We start from the raw sequence: 16,257 nt of genomic DNA, 5'->3' as shown, positions 1-16,257 counted from the left end.
TTTAGCAGTGTATATCCTGCTACTAACATAAAGTTAGAACCGGTGGTTTTGAAGAGGAATGCCTTAAAAACAGCCAAAAAGAAGCATACCAGTTCAATTCCTTGCCACTCATTGCAAGAATTAAAGCATTTTATTCACCCTAGCAATTAATTCCTTTCATAATCCTGACACCCAAGAGCCATTTTTCCTACCTTAGCAATGACTAGACTAATAGATGGCAGAGTTGTCATCTTCCAGATGACACTTAATTTCACTTAAAAGTGAAATTGAAATGTGGCTTAGGTTCTTTATTAATTGGCTATTACCAGATTGCGGGGGTTTTAACCTTTCTTACTATTTGCTGAACTGTGAGGTGACAGCAGCTGCCTCCTGATGCACAAATCCAATACCGGATGTTTTGCATTCACTTATCCAATGGTTAGTGTCCTATTCTCTTGAATAAACTTTGGAGAAAAAAATATAGGCTTTTAATAGGAGCTGCAGAATGAAAAGTTTTTTCCTATCTTACCTTCCTTCCCAAAAACTCTTAACTGGTTACTGGTCCTTAACCTGTGCAGCAGTGTTTAAGGAAGCCCGGTGTTGTATGGCAAAACTACAACAAATCCTATACATCTCTTCAGCAAGCTGAACACTTGAGGAAATGCACCTGAAGACCTATGCAGAAAAAGAATTTTTGGTTGAGTTTCTGGACTGTCCTAGTGCAAGAGAGCAAGGAAAGCAGCTGTTCGTGGCCTTTCAGCCTCCCTTTCTGGTCCGCATGTCTGCCCGTTCTCAGCAGCCCTGCCTTCCTGTCTCCTCCAAACGACCGCGGCCGTAGCTGACCATCCGAGCTTGTTTCAAGTAGTGCAGGGCTGGTGTGGCTTTTCCTTAGTGTATTTTTATCAATTGTTGACATGGCTTTCTATAGGTGTGGTGTTGTCGGGGTGCAGGTGATGGCTGCAGGCTGTCTTTCTGCAGTCTGTAGGGGAGGACAGGTGAGTGGCAATCCGTTTGGGATCTTCCATAGACACCGTAACAAATGTAACAGTTGCAGAATGGGGTTTTGCATGTGTGTGTGTGTGCGTGTGTGTGTGTTCGTATGCATGCTTGTGTATTTTTCTCGGTGGACAGCGACGGCAGGTTGGTCTAGTTAGAGGAGGCTGGAGGTGTCCGCGGTAGGGGACTGAGATGAGAACTCGCCTGAGAGGGCTGGCGCTGACTGCTGCTTCCTCGCTGGTAAACCAGGCACTGCGCGAGCTGGGGAAGGATCTTTCTTCTGCTTTGGAGAGGAAGGGTATACGATTACTGTGTGGCTGTTTTCCTTTTTACCACCTTACTCCATCCTGCACCCGAACACCTTTACTCCTGTCTAAGTACTAGCTGTGACCATTTTAGAGTTGGAACACGAGTGACCTTTTTCACCAACCAGTGCAAATTTCTTATTTTTAAATTAGAAACCTGACTGGTCACAGCAGTGGTGGGAGATGTGCTCACTACCGACAGCTGTCCTGCTGACCCTCGGCGGAAGGAAAGCACAGCTTCAGAAGCTGTACCTCAAGCTTCTGCTGAACTTAAGAAATTTGAAGGGACCTTTAAAAAAAAAAAAAAGTGTGCCAAATTTGCAGAGCAAATTTAAAAGACTGTAAATTAAGTAAGTGTAGTAAAAGCTCTTGGTGTAGATACTCAGAGGATGGATTGCGGTGGTATGGCTCATAAAACAGCCGCTCTTCCCTCTAGTTCTTGGCGTTCTGGAGCTTGATTTGAGTACGGTGGTAAGTTCTCCTCGCTTAGTAAGAGATTCTTGACAGGCGCTACTCCTAACCTGGCGGGTCAGCTACGATACAGGGCGCGTGGATTAGAAAACTGGATTCCGTTCACGTAGAGCGTAAAAGGGACGAGATCGAGTTTTGTATGCATTCCTAAACTTGTATAGTCTTAAATCTGTACAAAAAGAAGTGTTCTTGCAGCATGTCTGGTAACCTCGTTGCCCAACAGGTGATAACAGCCCTCCTTTCCTTACAGCTTTACTTTGGCACCTCTTACTGTGCCACTTTTGTAGCAGTGCAGTACTACTTTTCAAAACTGAGCTTGACCATGTCACCTTTTCTAAGGGGCGGGGGGCGGGGACAACAATTATTTATTGTCCACTAAGGTTTGTCTACAGCAGATAAATAATTGGCCTTTTAATGTCAAGACGGACTCCGGAGCCACCTTTTGGCAAAGGCAAACTGAGTGTTTGGAAGTTAATACTGCATTCCGGTGAACCAAGCCATTGGTGTCCTGTGCAATTGTGGATGTAGAATTCTGCTGTCTCCAGGATTCAAGTGTAACCATTTGTTAACTGTATTGAAGGTGTGTCCTTTATGAAGAAAGTGTTCCAAATTAAAAAAAAGAAAAGCTGCTGAAGTGTGTGCGCTTCTCTGGTCTCTCTACTCTGCCTTCTGCCGCAGGCTGCCCCGCAGTAACCGTGCCATGGACCCAGGGTAGAAGCCGTCTCCCAGATAACCCCAGGCCGCTTTCTGAAGGAAGCAGCAAAACCTCCCCCCCGCGCCGAGCTAGCTGTAAGTACTGCACCGTAACGGACTTACGGTTTAAAATACCTGCTGCGCTGTCTCCTTCCCGGGAGAAAAGCAAAAAAACCCACAGCGTGTGAGGAGTCTTATCAAAAGTATTTTATTTGACAGTCCAACTTTACAAAATAATAAGTAAAAGGCATATTGTTCAACATACAAATGTTAAATATACACAGGGAAATAACAGGAAAAACTAAAGCTCATCCAGCCTTTCAGTGTAGGGTCTTCGCCGTGGAGGTGTTAGAAGTTCACGTGGCTTCTGATGTCATTGATCTGTTTTACCATCTCCCTTATGTGTTCTCCCCTTCAAGAAAAATAAATTCAAGTCAAAAGGCTGAGAGTCATTTTTGCTCGAGACTAATCGGGAAGGAAGCTACTTCCTATGGCAGAAGGAGAGTCATTTTGTTAATGACAGGCTGGATGCAGGCTGCCAAAAGATCCCTGGGCAAAAAGGAGACCTAAACTACAGCCGCTTTAATAGTGGCGTAAGATGGCCAGTGCTGCTGTCACAGGCTGGCACGCTTTGCGCTTCAGACCATCTCTCCAAGCGCCAGCGTGCATCAGGCAGCCCCTCATGCAGCACAGAGCTTAAATTATAGCCTAGAAACCTGAAGAGAATCGCTTATCTAAGTGCCAGGGCTTGAACCCTGCAGGAGCCAAGCTTTAACTTACTCTTCTTTCAGGACGGTTTGGATGCACTTGCTCTGGTAGGCACTGAGGGTGATGCTGGGTTTTCGGGGGCTGGTACCCTTTTCCATCTTTTTCTGCTGGTATTCCTTTTTCATTTTAACCTAAAGTCACATACAAAAAGAAGACCCCGGTCAGCGTTGGTACTGCCTGCCAAAGTGAAAGCTTGTCATAGCCACAAACTGGTGTGTCATACTGGAATAAATTCCAATTCTTTTGGGCATAAAATCTTGCTTTTGTGCGCTTCCTCTCACAAAGAGAAGAGAAAGCCGGTGCTAAGGCTGAGGAAGGTGTGTAGGCTTCCTTAGGGTTCATATGGAGTTGCAGAGGTTCTGTCTCTGTTACTAACAAGGGTCAGAAGTTATTTTAGTATGTTGTTGCTCATTTGACAAAAGTACAAAGTTGCTCTAGGGGAAGGACAGTATTTTATCAGCAGTCATCAGGTGTGAGATGTTGCCAGTAACCTCCCAGCCAGCTAATTCGTTACTCACCTGTCTGATAGCGTTGCTCAAGTGCTGCAGCTGGTCGTGTATTGTCTGCAACTCTTTCTTCATATCTTTTTCACTGTCTGACAGAACAGGAAGCTGAGAGTGGAAACTCCGAAGTACTTTCTTCATCCTTCATGTACAAGAAAGGTTGCTGAATTAACTGATGTACTAGACCGGTTACGCTAAGACACCAACACTCTCGCACTTCTGTCACTCTTCCTGAGTCTCAGGGGCTCAGGATGTTACTTTCCTCTTCCCGCCAGGCTCACACTGTTTCTGAGCAGCAAGCCGCCTCAGCCTGGGCCTGCAGGAGTACTGAAAAATCACCACCAAGCCCCCAGGGAGAATTTCAGAAGCCCGGTCTTCTAACAAACCAGGGTGGCGCATCCTGCCCGGTCTGTTCTGCCTCACTTGCAAACTTCTATACAACAGCAAGCGATCCATGATGAAACAGAGCCTAGTTTGCACTCACCTGTTCATAATATCTTCTTGCTTCTCTTTGGCTTCCTCATACTTGTCAGCCAAGCGCTCCGCCATTTCCCGCAGACTTTTCCTTTATGCAAGTGAGAAATGTTTGTTTACTTTAGGTTGACATGCAAGGCGGTTTGTATGTGGGAACAGGACAAGGAGCCTGAAAAAGCCAGCTGGAGCAGGGAGTGAACCTAGGTGCTTAATTACAGCTGGAAACGCTTCCCCTTCTCACTCGTCTCACACAGGACCCCGCATAAAGTACTTTTTGTACAAAGATCCGTCATTCCTGAGGTTTGACTTGATAAAAGCAGACAGGTTATACTCACCTTTCCTCTCGACAGTAATTAAGATCTTCCAGTTGTTTCTTCTTCTGTCCCCACAGCAGCTTCACTCTTAAAATAAATACATACATCAAATCAAAGTGCCCACTACAGCAATCCAGCTGAATCAGGATTTAGGCCACACAGAAAATGTGACGGGAGTGAGTGATGCTCCTGGGAGTACAAAGAACTAAAGACGCTGAAAAATGGGCAGTGGTGAGAACAAACTCTTCCACTTCGTCCTAACTTTATAATATAAATAACTATAATTTGAAGCAGCAGAGACTTATTTAATGCAAGTTTCCTTTTAGCAGCTTTGTCAGGATTATTGCGGAGGTCAAGGGGCTTCCTGCCACCCACAGGCACAGGCAGACTGACAGCAGCAAGAGAGAAGTGTTCTCTGTCTGTGCGTGTGCCTTTTTTTTTTTTTTCTTTCCCCTCTGAGCCACTATGGAGATCACGCATTACATCACCCCTGCTTTCCCTGGTAACTCAGTCTTCAGTTCTGGTACTCCGTTAGTCTTACCTGAGTACCCTTCTCTCATAACAAGGGTTAGTCCCGCGGAGGAGAGCTTGGCAGTTAGTGATGTCGTTTCACAGAGACATTGTACAGCAGTTATTTATGAGGGTTTTTTTCCTTACCTTTGCTGAATTTCCTCTTTTGCCAGATCTTGTTTGAGTATATATTCCTCTCTGAACACTTGTGTGGCTCTGCTAAGAAGCTGAAGGCATTCTTCAGGGGGCGGAGCAGCATCTTTATCAGCAGACCTTCAGAATATACGAGACAGGTTTTTGCAATCGTACTCTAACATGTTCCTTGGAAGGGCTAAACCACTTAACAGCGGTTACGGGAAGGGCTCCGGGGGGGTCAGTTACGGAAGTGAGGGACTGTAATTAAATCTCTTTGCTATAAATCGTTTTTCTTATGAGAGGAAATCCCAAGGTTTCTTAAGATACTCAAAACCCAGTGGGACAAGCAATGAGCAACCTCAGCAGCTGCGGTCAGCCCTGCTTTGAGCAGGGGACTGGAGCAAGGAGCCCCCGCTCCCAGCCGACGTTGTTACTTGGTTTGATGCCATCCCTGTTCGGACAGAGGCACGAGCAGACTGCAGGAGCTGCGCCCCATTACTGCTGTTCAGCCGGGAGCTGATGCACGCACAGTATTCCTGACAGTATTCCCTCTTCAGGTCCCCTAGGAAAACGTATTTACTTACTTCAGAAGCAAGGGATTGGCAGAACTGCGCTGCAGGATGCTTCGGATATGCTTCTCAAAGGAATGCTGTGACTCAGCCAGGATACGGAGAGGGGAAACAGCAACGTCTTTGTCTTCCCTGGTGCACAGCAGGGGAGGGGATGCAGGATGGACTGTACTTCTACCAAAGAACATCCAATGGGAGAACACAGTTTAAACCAGAAAAATTTAAACTACGTCAGAGTTTAAACGGTAGTTAAAGTGTGGAATTAATGTATTACAGCAGTAAATCAGAAGTGTTCCAAGAGAAAATATTTCAATTATTATGTGGTAACTCCAGCTCTAGACAAGGCTGGTGGAGCTCACATCCCCACATCTTTCTGTTTGGCCACAGCTGAAACTAGCGAGAATCATCAATATCCTTTTACTTAAGAAGAAGGTTCTGTACCAAGGCAAGCAAGCACTCAAATGGCAGAATGACCTTGCTTTTCAAAGCAGCCTAAAGCAATTTAAGAACTCACTTTTTTTTCCCCTTTCATGCAAACATAACCGTGGTGCCCATTAAGAATCTCTATACTAGTCTGCAAAAAAATTTCTGATTTGCGGATTCCCTCATTACAAAAATGAAGGATAAAACCCAACAGTAATGTCAAGAACCTTTTGATGAAACTCTTGTCCTAATACTCATTAAAAGTGATACAGATTAATTATGTCCCCTACTAGTAAATAACCACTATAATAATGCTTAAGTGCTCAGCCAGAAGGCAAACTTCATTGTGGGTCACAAGAGGTGCAGAAGTCTGCGGTAAAAGGATCAAAATAATACAAAATAATACAATAATACAAAAAAGATCCTTTTCATGCAAGGGTCATGGATCTCAAACCAATTAAGAACCACGTACAAGAGAGGCCTTGTAATACACTCGTAGGTGTTTGTGATGCAGATCATTGTGGGCCCCAGGATGTCAGAAACGATCCAAAATCCTCTAATCGGAGCAGGTTGCCTGAAGGGAAGAAAACACAAGAATTACCCAGTCAAAAAAGTTCTTTATTCCTGAAGGTGTTGTGCGAGTTCACTCTTTTGGAAAAGCTCTCGCTATAGCAATCGGCCCAAGAACCGCTGCCTGGAATGAGTCCTGCAGAATAACTCTTCTCATACCGCACAATCTGACTGGCAGTCAGATGTCCCAGGATGAACTCGCCCATCCTGGGAGAGGGAGCACTTGCAGACCTTCACTGCGAAACAGAAGCAAAAATCGGCTGTGGCCCAGGCAACGTTACCCACTTCTCGTGCAAGGCACAGACCTCCTCCGGAGGGAGCACGGGTGCTCCGCGTGCCCTCTCCCAGGTAACAACTAACGCCACTGGAGAGTCACCGTCTGTGCTAGCTTAGATGACTAATGCCTCTTAATAAACATGGTTTTTTGTGTTTTCATTATGCTTAATACATAGCCTTCTATAGAAATTATTAGGCCTTATAAAAGCAGACATAAATATTACGTTGCTTGATCTTTAACAAGTGGTTAAGAGGAACGTGTCAGCATTCAAGACTGAGCTAAATCAAGCCTCAGAGCTGTCCTGGGTCAGGTAAATGGAAGTGAAAATTTCTGCTGATTTGATAGATGATTTTCAGACAGCAACACAGGAATTTAGCTTACTTCCCTCATTGTGCGTTAAGAGTCCTGATGCACAGATGGCTTATTTGCATTGTGTTGAACTGACTTCATTATTTCTAATAGCAAGAATGCAGCAAAAGAGGGCAAATCATAAATATTTTCCATAGCAACTCACTGATTTGGAAGCAATAGAAAAGGTTTGGTTCTTACCTGCATGGCAATGGTTTGGTACAAAGAATATGTTCAACAAAGCACTTCTGTTCTGCTCCCAGCTCTTGTAAACTGTCTTTGTCTTCTTCATCTACAAAGAGATGTGTCACAATGCATGAGATTCACATTGCAGGGTAGGGGATTCTGGGTATTACCCGCATCCACCAACCTGGTACTACAAAATGTAGGTGTTCGGATAGCGATCTCTTCCCTCTAAACGCAATAGAGTCTCGCCACTCACCTGAACCAAGGAATTTGTGCAGTTTATTGATCCACGTCAACCCCACACTATGGACACCAGCTTCGTGTGTGCAGTGGTATCGAGAGGGACATTTTGGATCTGAAATTTAAACAGCAAAAATGTAGAAGGCACTGAACTGAGAAAAGCTCATCCTTTAAACTGCATTGTTGAACATGCGTATCAACTTATGCCCAGTCAGCATTAGCATCTTGTTGCAAGTACTAACTGGTCCCCATCCAAAACTTGAGCTAGATGCGTTAGCCACGTTATTAGAGTTCGGCATAAAATACAATTACCCTTGAAATACCTGATGAATTGTTTTGAACGGTTCCTATCGCACCACACCCATAGACTAAAGAGAAGATCAGTTAAAGCCAGCAGACCAGCATTCTGCCAAGCTGCTTGTTCAGAAAGCCCCAAACACTTTGTCCTACCCAACCTCCGGCCTCACAACTACATCGGACAGTCTAATGAGCAGATACCAGTTCTTCCTTCGGGATCACCATCCCTCGGCACTTGCCTACATACGTTGGTCATCACAGATGCAACAACTTCCACTTTATAATCTGCAGCTGAAAGAATTTAGTATCATGTGGCCATATGTAACCTCCCAGGCTTGCTCTTTTCTTATTGAAGACATCAGGCAAATCCTTATTCTAATACCACTTGCTGACACCAATGATAATTTGTAAATAGCTCAATCCTAAATTCATGAAATAAAGCAAGTAAAAGCCAACAGCCACGCTGAGAGATGACAGCCCTACCTCGATGCAATTTGATTGGGCAAGAGAAATCAGACTCCAGGGGCTCTTCTTCATCTCCTGATGCCAGTTTCAGTGCAAGTTCCAGTTCAACACATTCAAACACATACAGGGAAGGAATAAGATCAGATCTTGGGTCCCATGACTTTTCGGACTGTAAAGAGGATTGAATTCTTCTGTCAGACATCATTTAAATAGAAATGCCAACACAAACAACATCAAGAAAGAGTTACATAACATAGACAAGAGTATTAATTGTTTGTTAGGGAAAGTAGTTCAAGTGTCTCTTTTTTTACTTAAAAATAAGTTTCTCTCAGAAACATCGTTCCCTCTTAGAAGATCCTCTTTAAAATAGTTCATAGTAAGTTTTACCAAAAACTGATATACCTGTAGGATACACAGAACTGACATGTAAAATAAAAGCACCAGCGAATCACGGGGACTGGCTGCAATAGGAGGAAGACTCACTACCTCATTATAAAAGAATGCAGCTTTGGCACGCGGCATTCCCTTCCGGGCAGCCTGCCACCTTGCAGCCAGGAGCTTTGACTAAAGAAACAAAAATACATACAGAAAAAAACCAAGACAAGGTACCTGCTCATCATCCTCTTCTCCATCCAGTACCACGCAGTGATAAAGCATTCCCGACTCAGTGGCAATCACCAGGATGTTTGGAATGCAAGGCAGGCAAAGGACAGCACAGGCATCGTAGCCGTAGTTATCTTCTGCAGCAGGGTGCATGGGCAGAGGGCCAAGCAGCTTGCCAAGATTCCCAGTGCTGGAATAAAGAAGATGTGTTCACAACACAAGGGGTGGAAGGAGAGTTCCCCATGGCTGCCTGCAGGAGTTTGTTGGGCAATAACTACAAAATAAATATAATAATAATAAATAAAAAAAAACCCACCCAAAACCCAATGGTTTGGAGTTCTGTTTAACTTCCATTAGACAGTAGCAACCCAGACTTCTGCAGATTACGAGTCTGCACTACACCTACTGGCTGGCGATCGCACAAATTATCTTTATCACTTAACTGTTTTCTTGCTTAATAAAGCACTTTACCAGCAGCGTTTTGTAGCCTGGCACTTCTCTAGGTAGAGCTTCCGAAGGACTAAGCCTATTTCATTGCGCACAGACAGGGTCTGCTGAAAGCTGCATCGTTTCTCATGCAGAGGCAAACAGTGCTGTTTCTAACCTAAATACCACACGTTTTAATATTCAGTTACACTAGATCTGACTTGGAAGTTTTCCACCATCTTCTCAGTTTTCTGAAGTGAATTTTTTCTTGTATTGTGTTTGTATTCTTGATTCATATTCTTGACCTTTCATTACGAAACATGCCTGCAAATCTTTCTTCTATGACCTTAAAATATTTCTTTTCCTAAGATACCACTGGCTCTTTCAGCCTCATCCAAAGCTAAGAGTGTCTGCGCTGTGAAGTGAAGGCCCCAGAATACACCTAACAGCCTTGGAGCCGCTGATCTTGTAACAGTCCAGTGGCTTCATTTCAAATTGCTGATTGTAAACAACGGACAGTGGATTCTCAGCAGTGCAAACTGCACCCTTAACATCTAGATGAAAAAAGGATGACACACTATTCTTGGATTTCAGTCTATTAGCACTGCCACAAAGAGATAAAACAGGCTGCGATACAATAAAACTCAGCCCAGCCTCCATTACAGAGTCCCAGCCAAGCTGAGAGATGGCTCTCCAGCCCTAACATCGTACAAACGTACAAGCGCCCCATGACACCCCGGGATGAGTGCAAGCCTACCTCTGGAGCAGGCTGATATACGTGAGGAATGTCTCTCCATTTTCATATAAAATGTAAAGCGGGTAGGCCAACACTTCTTCGCTCCCTCGCTGTCCAAGAATGTTCTTTGGGACCGGCACTAGCGGGCCGAAGTCAAATGCCACCGCGGTCTCTCCCAGCGATGCTGTATAGGCTCTCCTAGGGACAAGTCAGAACATGACCTGAAGTCAGCAGCCATTGTGAGAACGCGTGTGTTTAACCAGGTCCATCGGCATGTGCTGACAAATTACTGCTCCACACCCGTCCATCAGTCCTTTGACATATGCTATTTTCAGCAGCAAAAGCATGCAAGTAACGTCCTTCTTATGGCACCACATTTCTGCAATGCACCCACCACCCAGGCCCCTTTCACAGGATAAACGAGGAGGGGGTATTGGTATTTCCCGGGTACTCCGCAGTCTGCGACTTGACTAGTAGAGACCCTCAAGTTTTTCCTTTCCAACCAGGCTGAGAGGGAAATAAAAAGATCATCTGTTTTCTGCATTCCCCTCTCAAAAAGCCCTTCTTAGCCCCATCTTAAAGACAACGTGCATTTTTCAAATGACTGCTCTGACAAACACTTGACTGTGCAGTTCGTTACCGCTTTCTTTTAGAAGGATGGGAAAAAAGAAAAAAAGTGCAGTTACTGTGCTAGGAAGAAGTCCTAGCTCTGAAGAAGTCCATGAAAAAAAATCACATCAGATTTTCAGGTAGATTTATCACTTATTGATTAAAAACACAAATAAGAATACAGAGCTTATTTTGTCAAAACCATTTCAAAATACGGGAAGCTGCACAAACCCTTTTTTGATTGTAAGAGTCTCCTCCTCGGTGTCTGAAAGAGTAATCACTTTGATGGGCGTGTGAGGCACCTTCAGACTGTAAAACCTAGAGAAAAGAAAGAGCAGCAGTGTTTGTTCAGCTGGCAGTGTCGCACGTCCCTGCTGATGCAGGAACATCAAACGGGATCAGTCCAAAGTTTCCCCCATCCTATTTTTTATTGGTAATCCTGGTAAGAATGGCAGGACACAAATATCTAGTGAAAAATCAGACTGGCTAGGAAAAAAAACCAACTTAGATAATCAACTACAAATAGGTTTTACCTTATAGTGTTATCTGAAGTCAAGAGCACAACATGGGGCTCTAACGTCTCACAGGGATACCAGGCAGCATGCTTTAAAGTCAGAGATGTTGAGCTTGTGAAGAACCTTTCCGCAATAGGAATAGTGCTGAAATACAGAGTGGGAATATGCATGGTTACAAGAAACACAGCAGTTACTTCTAAAGGGAAGTGGAGGCAAGAGGAGCTAAAGATCCAATTAAAAGGTTTCAAAGCCATTAGCTGTACTATTCTTAAAGTTGGAGGGACAGCTTTAACTTGAAGCCCTTTGTTATTTCCATCTGGACACATGCTTTTAGCTACCACAGCTAAAAGACCCCAGAAAGACTAGAAAATACTGCAGAGGAGCACCTTGCTCCTCAGCATTTGCAACAAGTTTAGAAGGTCGTTTATTTGGGTCACTTGACAATCAGCAAGTCCCTGAGCCAAAATAACTTCATTTGCCGTTGTCCCTGCAACCCCAATACAACCAATGCCTTCCGTATTCGTGTGGCCCCAAGAGAGGGGAGGCTGTCGAGGAAGGAGGGCAGGACGAGGATGGCGTTAACCGCCTGAGGTCTCACCCACCTACAGTTCACCGTGGATTTCCCACCTTCAAACTCCGAATTCTTCCCCCAGCGTTTAGGCAGCTCCAGCACCATGAGCCCCTTCGTACCGATGAGCGCCACATGATGCTGCGTGGGGCTTAACAGCGTCTGATAAACCTCAAAAAGGGGTGGGTTTATGCAGATAAGGGTCTGAAAAGACAAATATTACAGTTAGGCGCAAGCCGTCAAAAGCACTCACGGAAGTATGGCACATCTTTACTTTGGACGGTGATTCACACAACGGCTACCAGGTGCAGAACGAGGGGAAAACTTGCTTCCAGCCAGGGCCAAGCGCAAAGGCGAGGGCCTTCCCTGAGGAAAGGCCCACCGAGAGCGGGCTGGAGGGTAACTGCCCGGCCGGGGGCCTTCGGGGCCCGGCCCCCCCCAGCCCCGCTCCCGTCACGGCCCCCCCCCGACCGCTAACGGCCCCCCCTCACAACCGCCCGCCGGCCCCGCTCGGCGCCGCCTCAGGGCCGGGCCCCACCTGGTAACGGCTGAGCCCGGCGGAGTCGGGCCCGCCGAGGCGGCGGAGGCCGATGGCGTGGAGTGCGCTGCCCTCGCCGTCCCAGAGGAGGAGGTCGCCGTCGAGGCCGAAGAGGAGGTTGCGGATGAGCGGCGGCCGCGCGGCGGTGGCGGGAGCGCGCTCGCGGAGGCGGCTCAGCACGGCGTGCTGCGGCAGGGCCGCCCGCCACTGCTCCGCCGGGCCCCACTCGCCCGCCATCGCCGCCGCCGCCGCCGCCGCGCGACCTCGGCGTCACCCGCCGCGCCGCCAATCGGACGGGCCGCACCACCCCCTCCGCGCCGGGACTACATTTCCCGGCGTGCCCCGCGGCGGCGGCGCCCCGCGGCTCCCGGCGGGCGATGGAGGCTCCGCTCCGGCGACACCGCGCCCGCTACAAGGGCCCGGCCGCGCCGCCCTGGAAGGAGACCTACCGCCGTGTGAGTGGGGGCCGGGGCGGGGGGCTCCGCCCGCTCCTGTGGCCCCGCTTCGCCTCCCCGGGCCCCTTCCCCAGTCCCCTTGGCGAGGGCCCGGCGCCGCCGCTGGGGGCCAGCCCGCGGCGGGAGCTGTCACCCCGCTCCCGGGCAACCCCTCCGGGCCGCCTCTCCCCGCCCAGCGCGGCACTAACGGGCTCCGTGTGGTCTGTTCCCTCCCAGCGCTGCATGGAGAGGCTGAGGAGCAGCCGGGCCAAGCTGCTGGACCGGTACCGCCAGGCCGGGGAGCGGGCGTGCGGGCCGGCCAGGGGCGCGCTGCTGGTGCAGGAGGTGATGGAGCAGGAGTGGCAGGCGCTGCGGGCCGCGGCGGGGAGCCCGCCGGCCCTCGGCGGGGAGCGGGCCCTGGAGCAGGTCAGTACCTACCGTGCCCTCGGGCTGACGTTCCCCGGCGCCCCCGCATCAACGCGCTGCCCGTCCAATGCCGGCGCATCGAATGCAGCTCTGCGCGGCTGTAACTTCAGTCTCTCGCTGGTCGGAGCTGGCAAAACTCGGAGCGTCTGGGTTTCCCACTTCTGCACCCGGTGCGGGGTGCTGTGCTGCGAAAGTGCTTGCTCGCCTTTGGGCCCGCGGAGGGAGAAACTCCCTTATTTCCTTCACAAACTGCGTGTGAATCACGGCAGAGGGCAGGTTCCTCATCTGCGGGTTTCACAGCTGGTCTGTCACTGACCGCTCCTGGGAACGGGACTAAAACCTTAATATTTTAAAAAGCAGGTTCTGGAGAGGCTGTGTCCTGATCCGTTGTGGCCGGCTTTGCGCAGGTGGCTATAGTACAGGTCGCTTTCCGCAGTGCATGCTTCTGCACGTACAGAGATTTACCAGACAGAATAAGCAGGGTGAATTTACGTCGCCGTGACAGCTCAGTCAGGTGCTGGAGGCTAAGTGAGAAAGTAGCCAGAGTGGCTACTGACTGCTCACTGCCTGATGTGCCTTTCAGGTGCTGGAGGACCCCGATGAGCTCGCAGTACTGGAAGAGATCCAACAGGAGTTGATCTTGCAAGGTAATTTCTTGACACGTTTTGTGACTCTTACTTGATTTGTAATAGTCCTGACTTCCCAGTCATCCAGACTCGCTGAGGCTGCGCTCCTTGGCTCTTGTAGGCCACGTGACACAGCAGAGCCTCCTTAGAAATCTCTGCAGCCTCTCTGATGCATTGAGAGCCTTTTTGACAGTTTTAAGTCTTTAAGTGGCATTTTAAGGTCTGTGAGAAGCTACTAAGAGAGACCAGGGAAACAGGACTGAGGTGCCTGGGGGCTGTAGGAACCCCTATAAATCAGTTCAGAATGTTTCTAAAGTGGAAACTCACCCACTTGAGACCGGCTAAAGACTGAGCCATAGGAAAAACTGGATTAACAGGAATGATTTCATCAAGTGTAGAAATCTGATCCAAAGAAAGAAAAGTTCAGAAACTAGTGGCTGCCCCGGCCTCTGTCTGCCCAGCAGCTTCGCCTGTGCTGCTTTGCCTTCAGTTCGTGACAGATGCCCGAGGGTGTTTTGCTGTGTCCTTGCAGAACAGTTGGTTATCGAAGAGTACGAGCGCAGTCTGCAGTTTGATGAAGAATGTCTCAACGCGATGCTTGATGGCTTGGATGCCAGCGACAAGGTCATCTGCCCCGTGTGTAGAAAGTAAGAAAGCCCTTGGCATTGGAACGAGGCTCTCCGCTCTCTTACAGCAGTTTGGGCTTAGAAACAGGCAAAAGCAGCGGGCAAACAGAGGCTGCTGTTACTGTTAATTTCATCGAAAAAACCCTGAGCAATGAGCTCCTAAATCTAAGGTTTTTTGCTAAAATCTACCTTTGTTCAGGTGGTTGTGATGATGCTCATTGTACGCTCTTCCTAGGAATAACCTGACCGTCAGGAGTCACTTTGTTTTCTGCCAGTGTGGATTATACATCAGCACGCAGGTGAGCTGCGCTGAGCGGTGTGTTAGCTGTCGCTGCCCAGGCCTACTGCAACAAGGCATTTTCAAGCTACAGACAGCAACCTAAGCCTAAGATTTCTTTTAACCCCGTTTTTCTCAGGGTATGACAGAAGAGAAGCTACGGTCGCTTCTAGAAAACACTGTCACAGAGCACAGTCACAGGTGCTTTCACAACCCAGAGTTCACAGTGACCAGCGGAATGGAGGAGGAGGCCAGCCTTCTCATGAGCTGCCCGGTGAGTCTGCGTGTTGAGCTCCTGCTGGCATCTGCTTCTCAATTACACGGGCAGAAACCACAAGTCCGTGGATGCCAGGGGTTTCTGTTGCTGTTTTTCCACAAACTTCCTTGGAAATGGTTTTACTTTTGACCACCAGTAACTGTAGAAGGAGGAGCCAAATTACACAACTCACCCTAACTGCTGGATTAAGGGAGTCTTTGCCCTGGCAAGCTCAGGGCCGTACCTTTCTCACACCTTAGCCGCCGACTTCCAAGTCTTGTGTGGCGCGTCTGTTCTGGGAAGTGGTTCATGAAGAAAAGTTTTAAAAATTACTTCAGTTTAAGCCTCCTCGGAAGGCTCGCCCATACCTCTTCGAAAACGCGCACCGTCCCTTTGGCTCAAGCCAGAGCTAGCAAGTTCTTAGCTTTGCTGCTTACGTAGAATCACCGTGTGCACCTACGCGCTGAGGACAGTGTTAGGAGCAGAGCATTTCAAATAGTTTTGAACGTTGATTTTATACGTTGCTATAGCTTCTCTGTTCCACTTGCCTTTTGTCAAGGTCTGTGACTCCTGGGCGATTCTCCTGTAAGTAAGTTGATTCGGCTGCTGCTTTTTGACTGGAAGGGCTTCAAGACTGAAAACCCCCCAGAGCTGCTAGTGTTTTTATGTATATACTTGTAACTGCTGTGCCAAAAGGCTACTTGAAAAGGCAGTAGTACGGCCTTGACCTGCACTTTTGATGGCACAGTACACGTTTCGAAATAAATACACTTAGTTTATGTCAGCCTTTGTGTGGTCCTTCGCAACGCGTCGGTGATCTCGGCTCACACTGGCCTTCAGCTTTGGTTTCTGTTTAAACTCAGTGTGAGCTTCAGGTCACAACTGGAGACACGGGTGTGAGCAGGCGGCGGCCGCCCTGCAGCAGCATCCCCAGCCGCTCTGTGGGAACCGAAGCCCTACAGCCTCCCTGCGGTATTTTCCTAAAGCAGCTACGTTAACATTGATATAATAGGTTATGACGGCACATCCTTTTTGTTTTTAAAACAGCTCCTCTAACACAGTATTTAGGACCCTGAATTCTCTTCCCTAACACA

General features: G+C 47.9%; 2 protein-coding genes across 4 annotated transcripts; one reads left to right on the top strand and one right to left on the bottom strand.

The window, feature by feature from the left end:
- Window positions 1-2,629: 2,629 nt before the first annotated feature.
- On the bottom strand, window positions 2,630-12,818 carry NUP88 (nucleoporin 88). Of its 2 annotated transcripts, XM_087751435.1 has the most exons (17): window positions 12,519-12,817; window positions 12,015-12,184; window positions 11,431-11,556; window positions 11,129-11,215; window positions 10,310-10,486; window positions 9,133-9,316; window positions 8,542-8,692; window positions 7,778-7,876; window positions 7,537-7,627; window positions 6,613-6,714; window positions 5,733-5,891; window positions 5,161-5,286; window positions 4,525-4,590; window positions 4,200-4,280; window positions 3,731-3,857; window positions 3,225-3,343; window positions 2,630-2,856 (listed from the first exon to the last, which is right to left on the bottom strand). In XM_087751435.1, the coding sequence occupies exons 1-17, from the start codon at window positions 12,753-12,755 to the stop codon at window positions 2,793-2,795; spliced, it is 2,166 nt and encodes a 721-aa protein (XP_087607561.1). In that variant the 5' UTR covers window positions 12,756-12,817; the 3' UTR covers window positions 2,630-2,792. The 2 variants fall into 2 exon arrangements, with proteins under 2 accessions (XP_087607561.1, XP_087607562.1); XM_087751436.1 differs by lacking the exon at window positions 11,129-11,215 and having other exon boundaries at window positions 12,519-12,818.
- A 23-nt stretch (window positions 12,819-12,841) lies between these two features.
- On the top strand, window positions 12,842-15,942 carry RPAIN (RPA interacting protein). Of its 2 annotated transcripts, XM_087751455.1 has the most exons (7): window positions 12,842-12,973; window positions 13,190-13,378; window positions 13,962-14,025; window positions 14,537-14,651; window positions 14,866-14,929; window positions 15,047-15,181; window positions 15,723-15,942. In XM_087751455.1, exons 1-7 carry the CDS (start codon window positions 12,896-12,898, stop codon window positions 15,750-15,752), a joined length of 675 nt encoding a protein of 224 aa, XP_087607581.1. In that variant the 5' UTR covers window positions 12,842-12,895; the 3' UTR covers window positions 15,753-15,942. The 2 variants fall into 2 exon arrangements, with proteins under 2 accessions (XP_087607581.1, XP_087607580.1); XM_087751454.1 differs by having other exon boundaries at window positions 15,047-15,942.
- The last annotated feature ends 315 nt before the right edge of the window (window positions 15,943-16,257 follow it).

The sequence above is a fragment of the Nipponia nippon genome, unplaced genomic scaffold (genome assembly GCF_047370975.1).
Source record: "Nipponia nippon isolate SJK-2023a ecotype South Korea unplaced genomic scaffold, ASM4737097v1 scaffold_15, whole genome shotgun sequence".
Taxonomy (NCBI): domain Eukaryota; kingdom Metazoa; phylum Chordata; class Aves; order Pelecaniformes; family Threskiornithidae; genus Nipponia; species Nipponia nippon.
This window is presented reverse-complemented; position numbering and strand designations above follow the sequence as displayed.

What these genes read in the sequence shown, in the direction of transcription:
- NUP88 (XM_087751435.1), bottom strand. Translation starts at nt 12,755, where the DNA reads ATGGCGGGCGAGTGGGGCCCGGCGGAGCAGTGGCGGGCGGCCCTGCCG. An exon ending in GCCAATCCCTTGCTTCTGAA is followed by an intron (nt 5,287 to 5,732) that starts GTAAGTAAATAC and finishes TATATTCTGAAG; the next exon opens with GTCTGCTGATAAAGATGCTG. An exon ending in CAAGAAGATATTATGAACAG is followed by an intron (nt 3,858 to 4,199) that starts GTGAGTGCAAAC and finishes TTGTACATGAAG; the next exon opens with GATGAAGAAAGTACTTCGGA.
- RPAIN (XM_087751454.1), top strand. Translation starts at nt 12,896, where the DNA reads ATGGAGGCTCCGCTCCGGCGACACCGCGCCCGCTACAAGGGCCCGGCC. An exon ending in ACAGGAGTTGATCTTGCAAG is followed by an intron (nt 14,026 to 14,536) that starts GTAATTTCTTGA and finishes GTGTCCTTGCAG; the next exon opens with AACAGTTGGTTATCGAAGAG. An exon ending in ATCTGCCCCGTGTGTAGAAA is followed by an intron (nt 14,652 to 14,865) that starts GTAAGAAAGCCC and finishes CGCTCTTCCTAG; the next exon opens with GAATAACCTGACCGTCAGGA.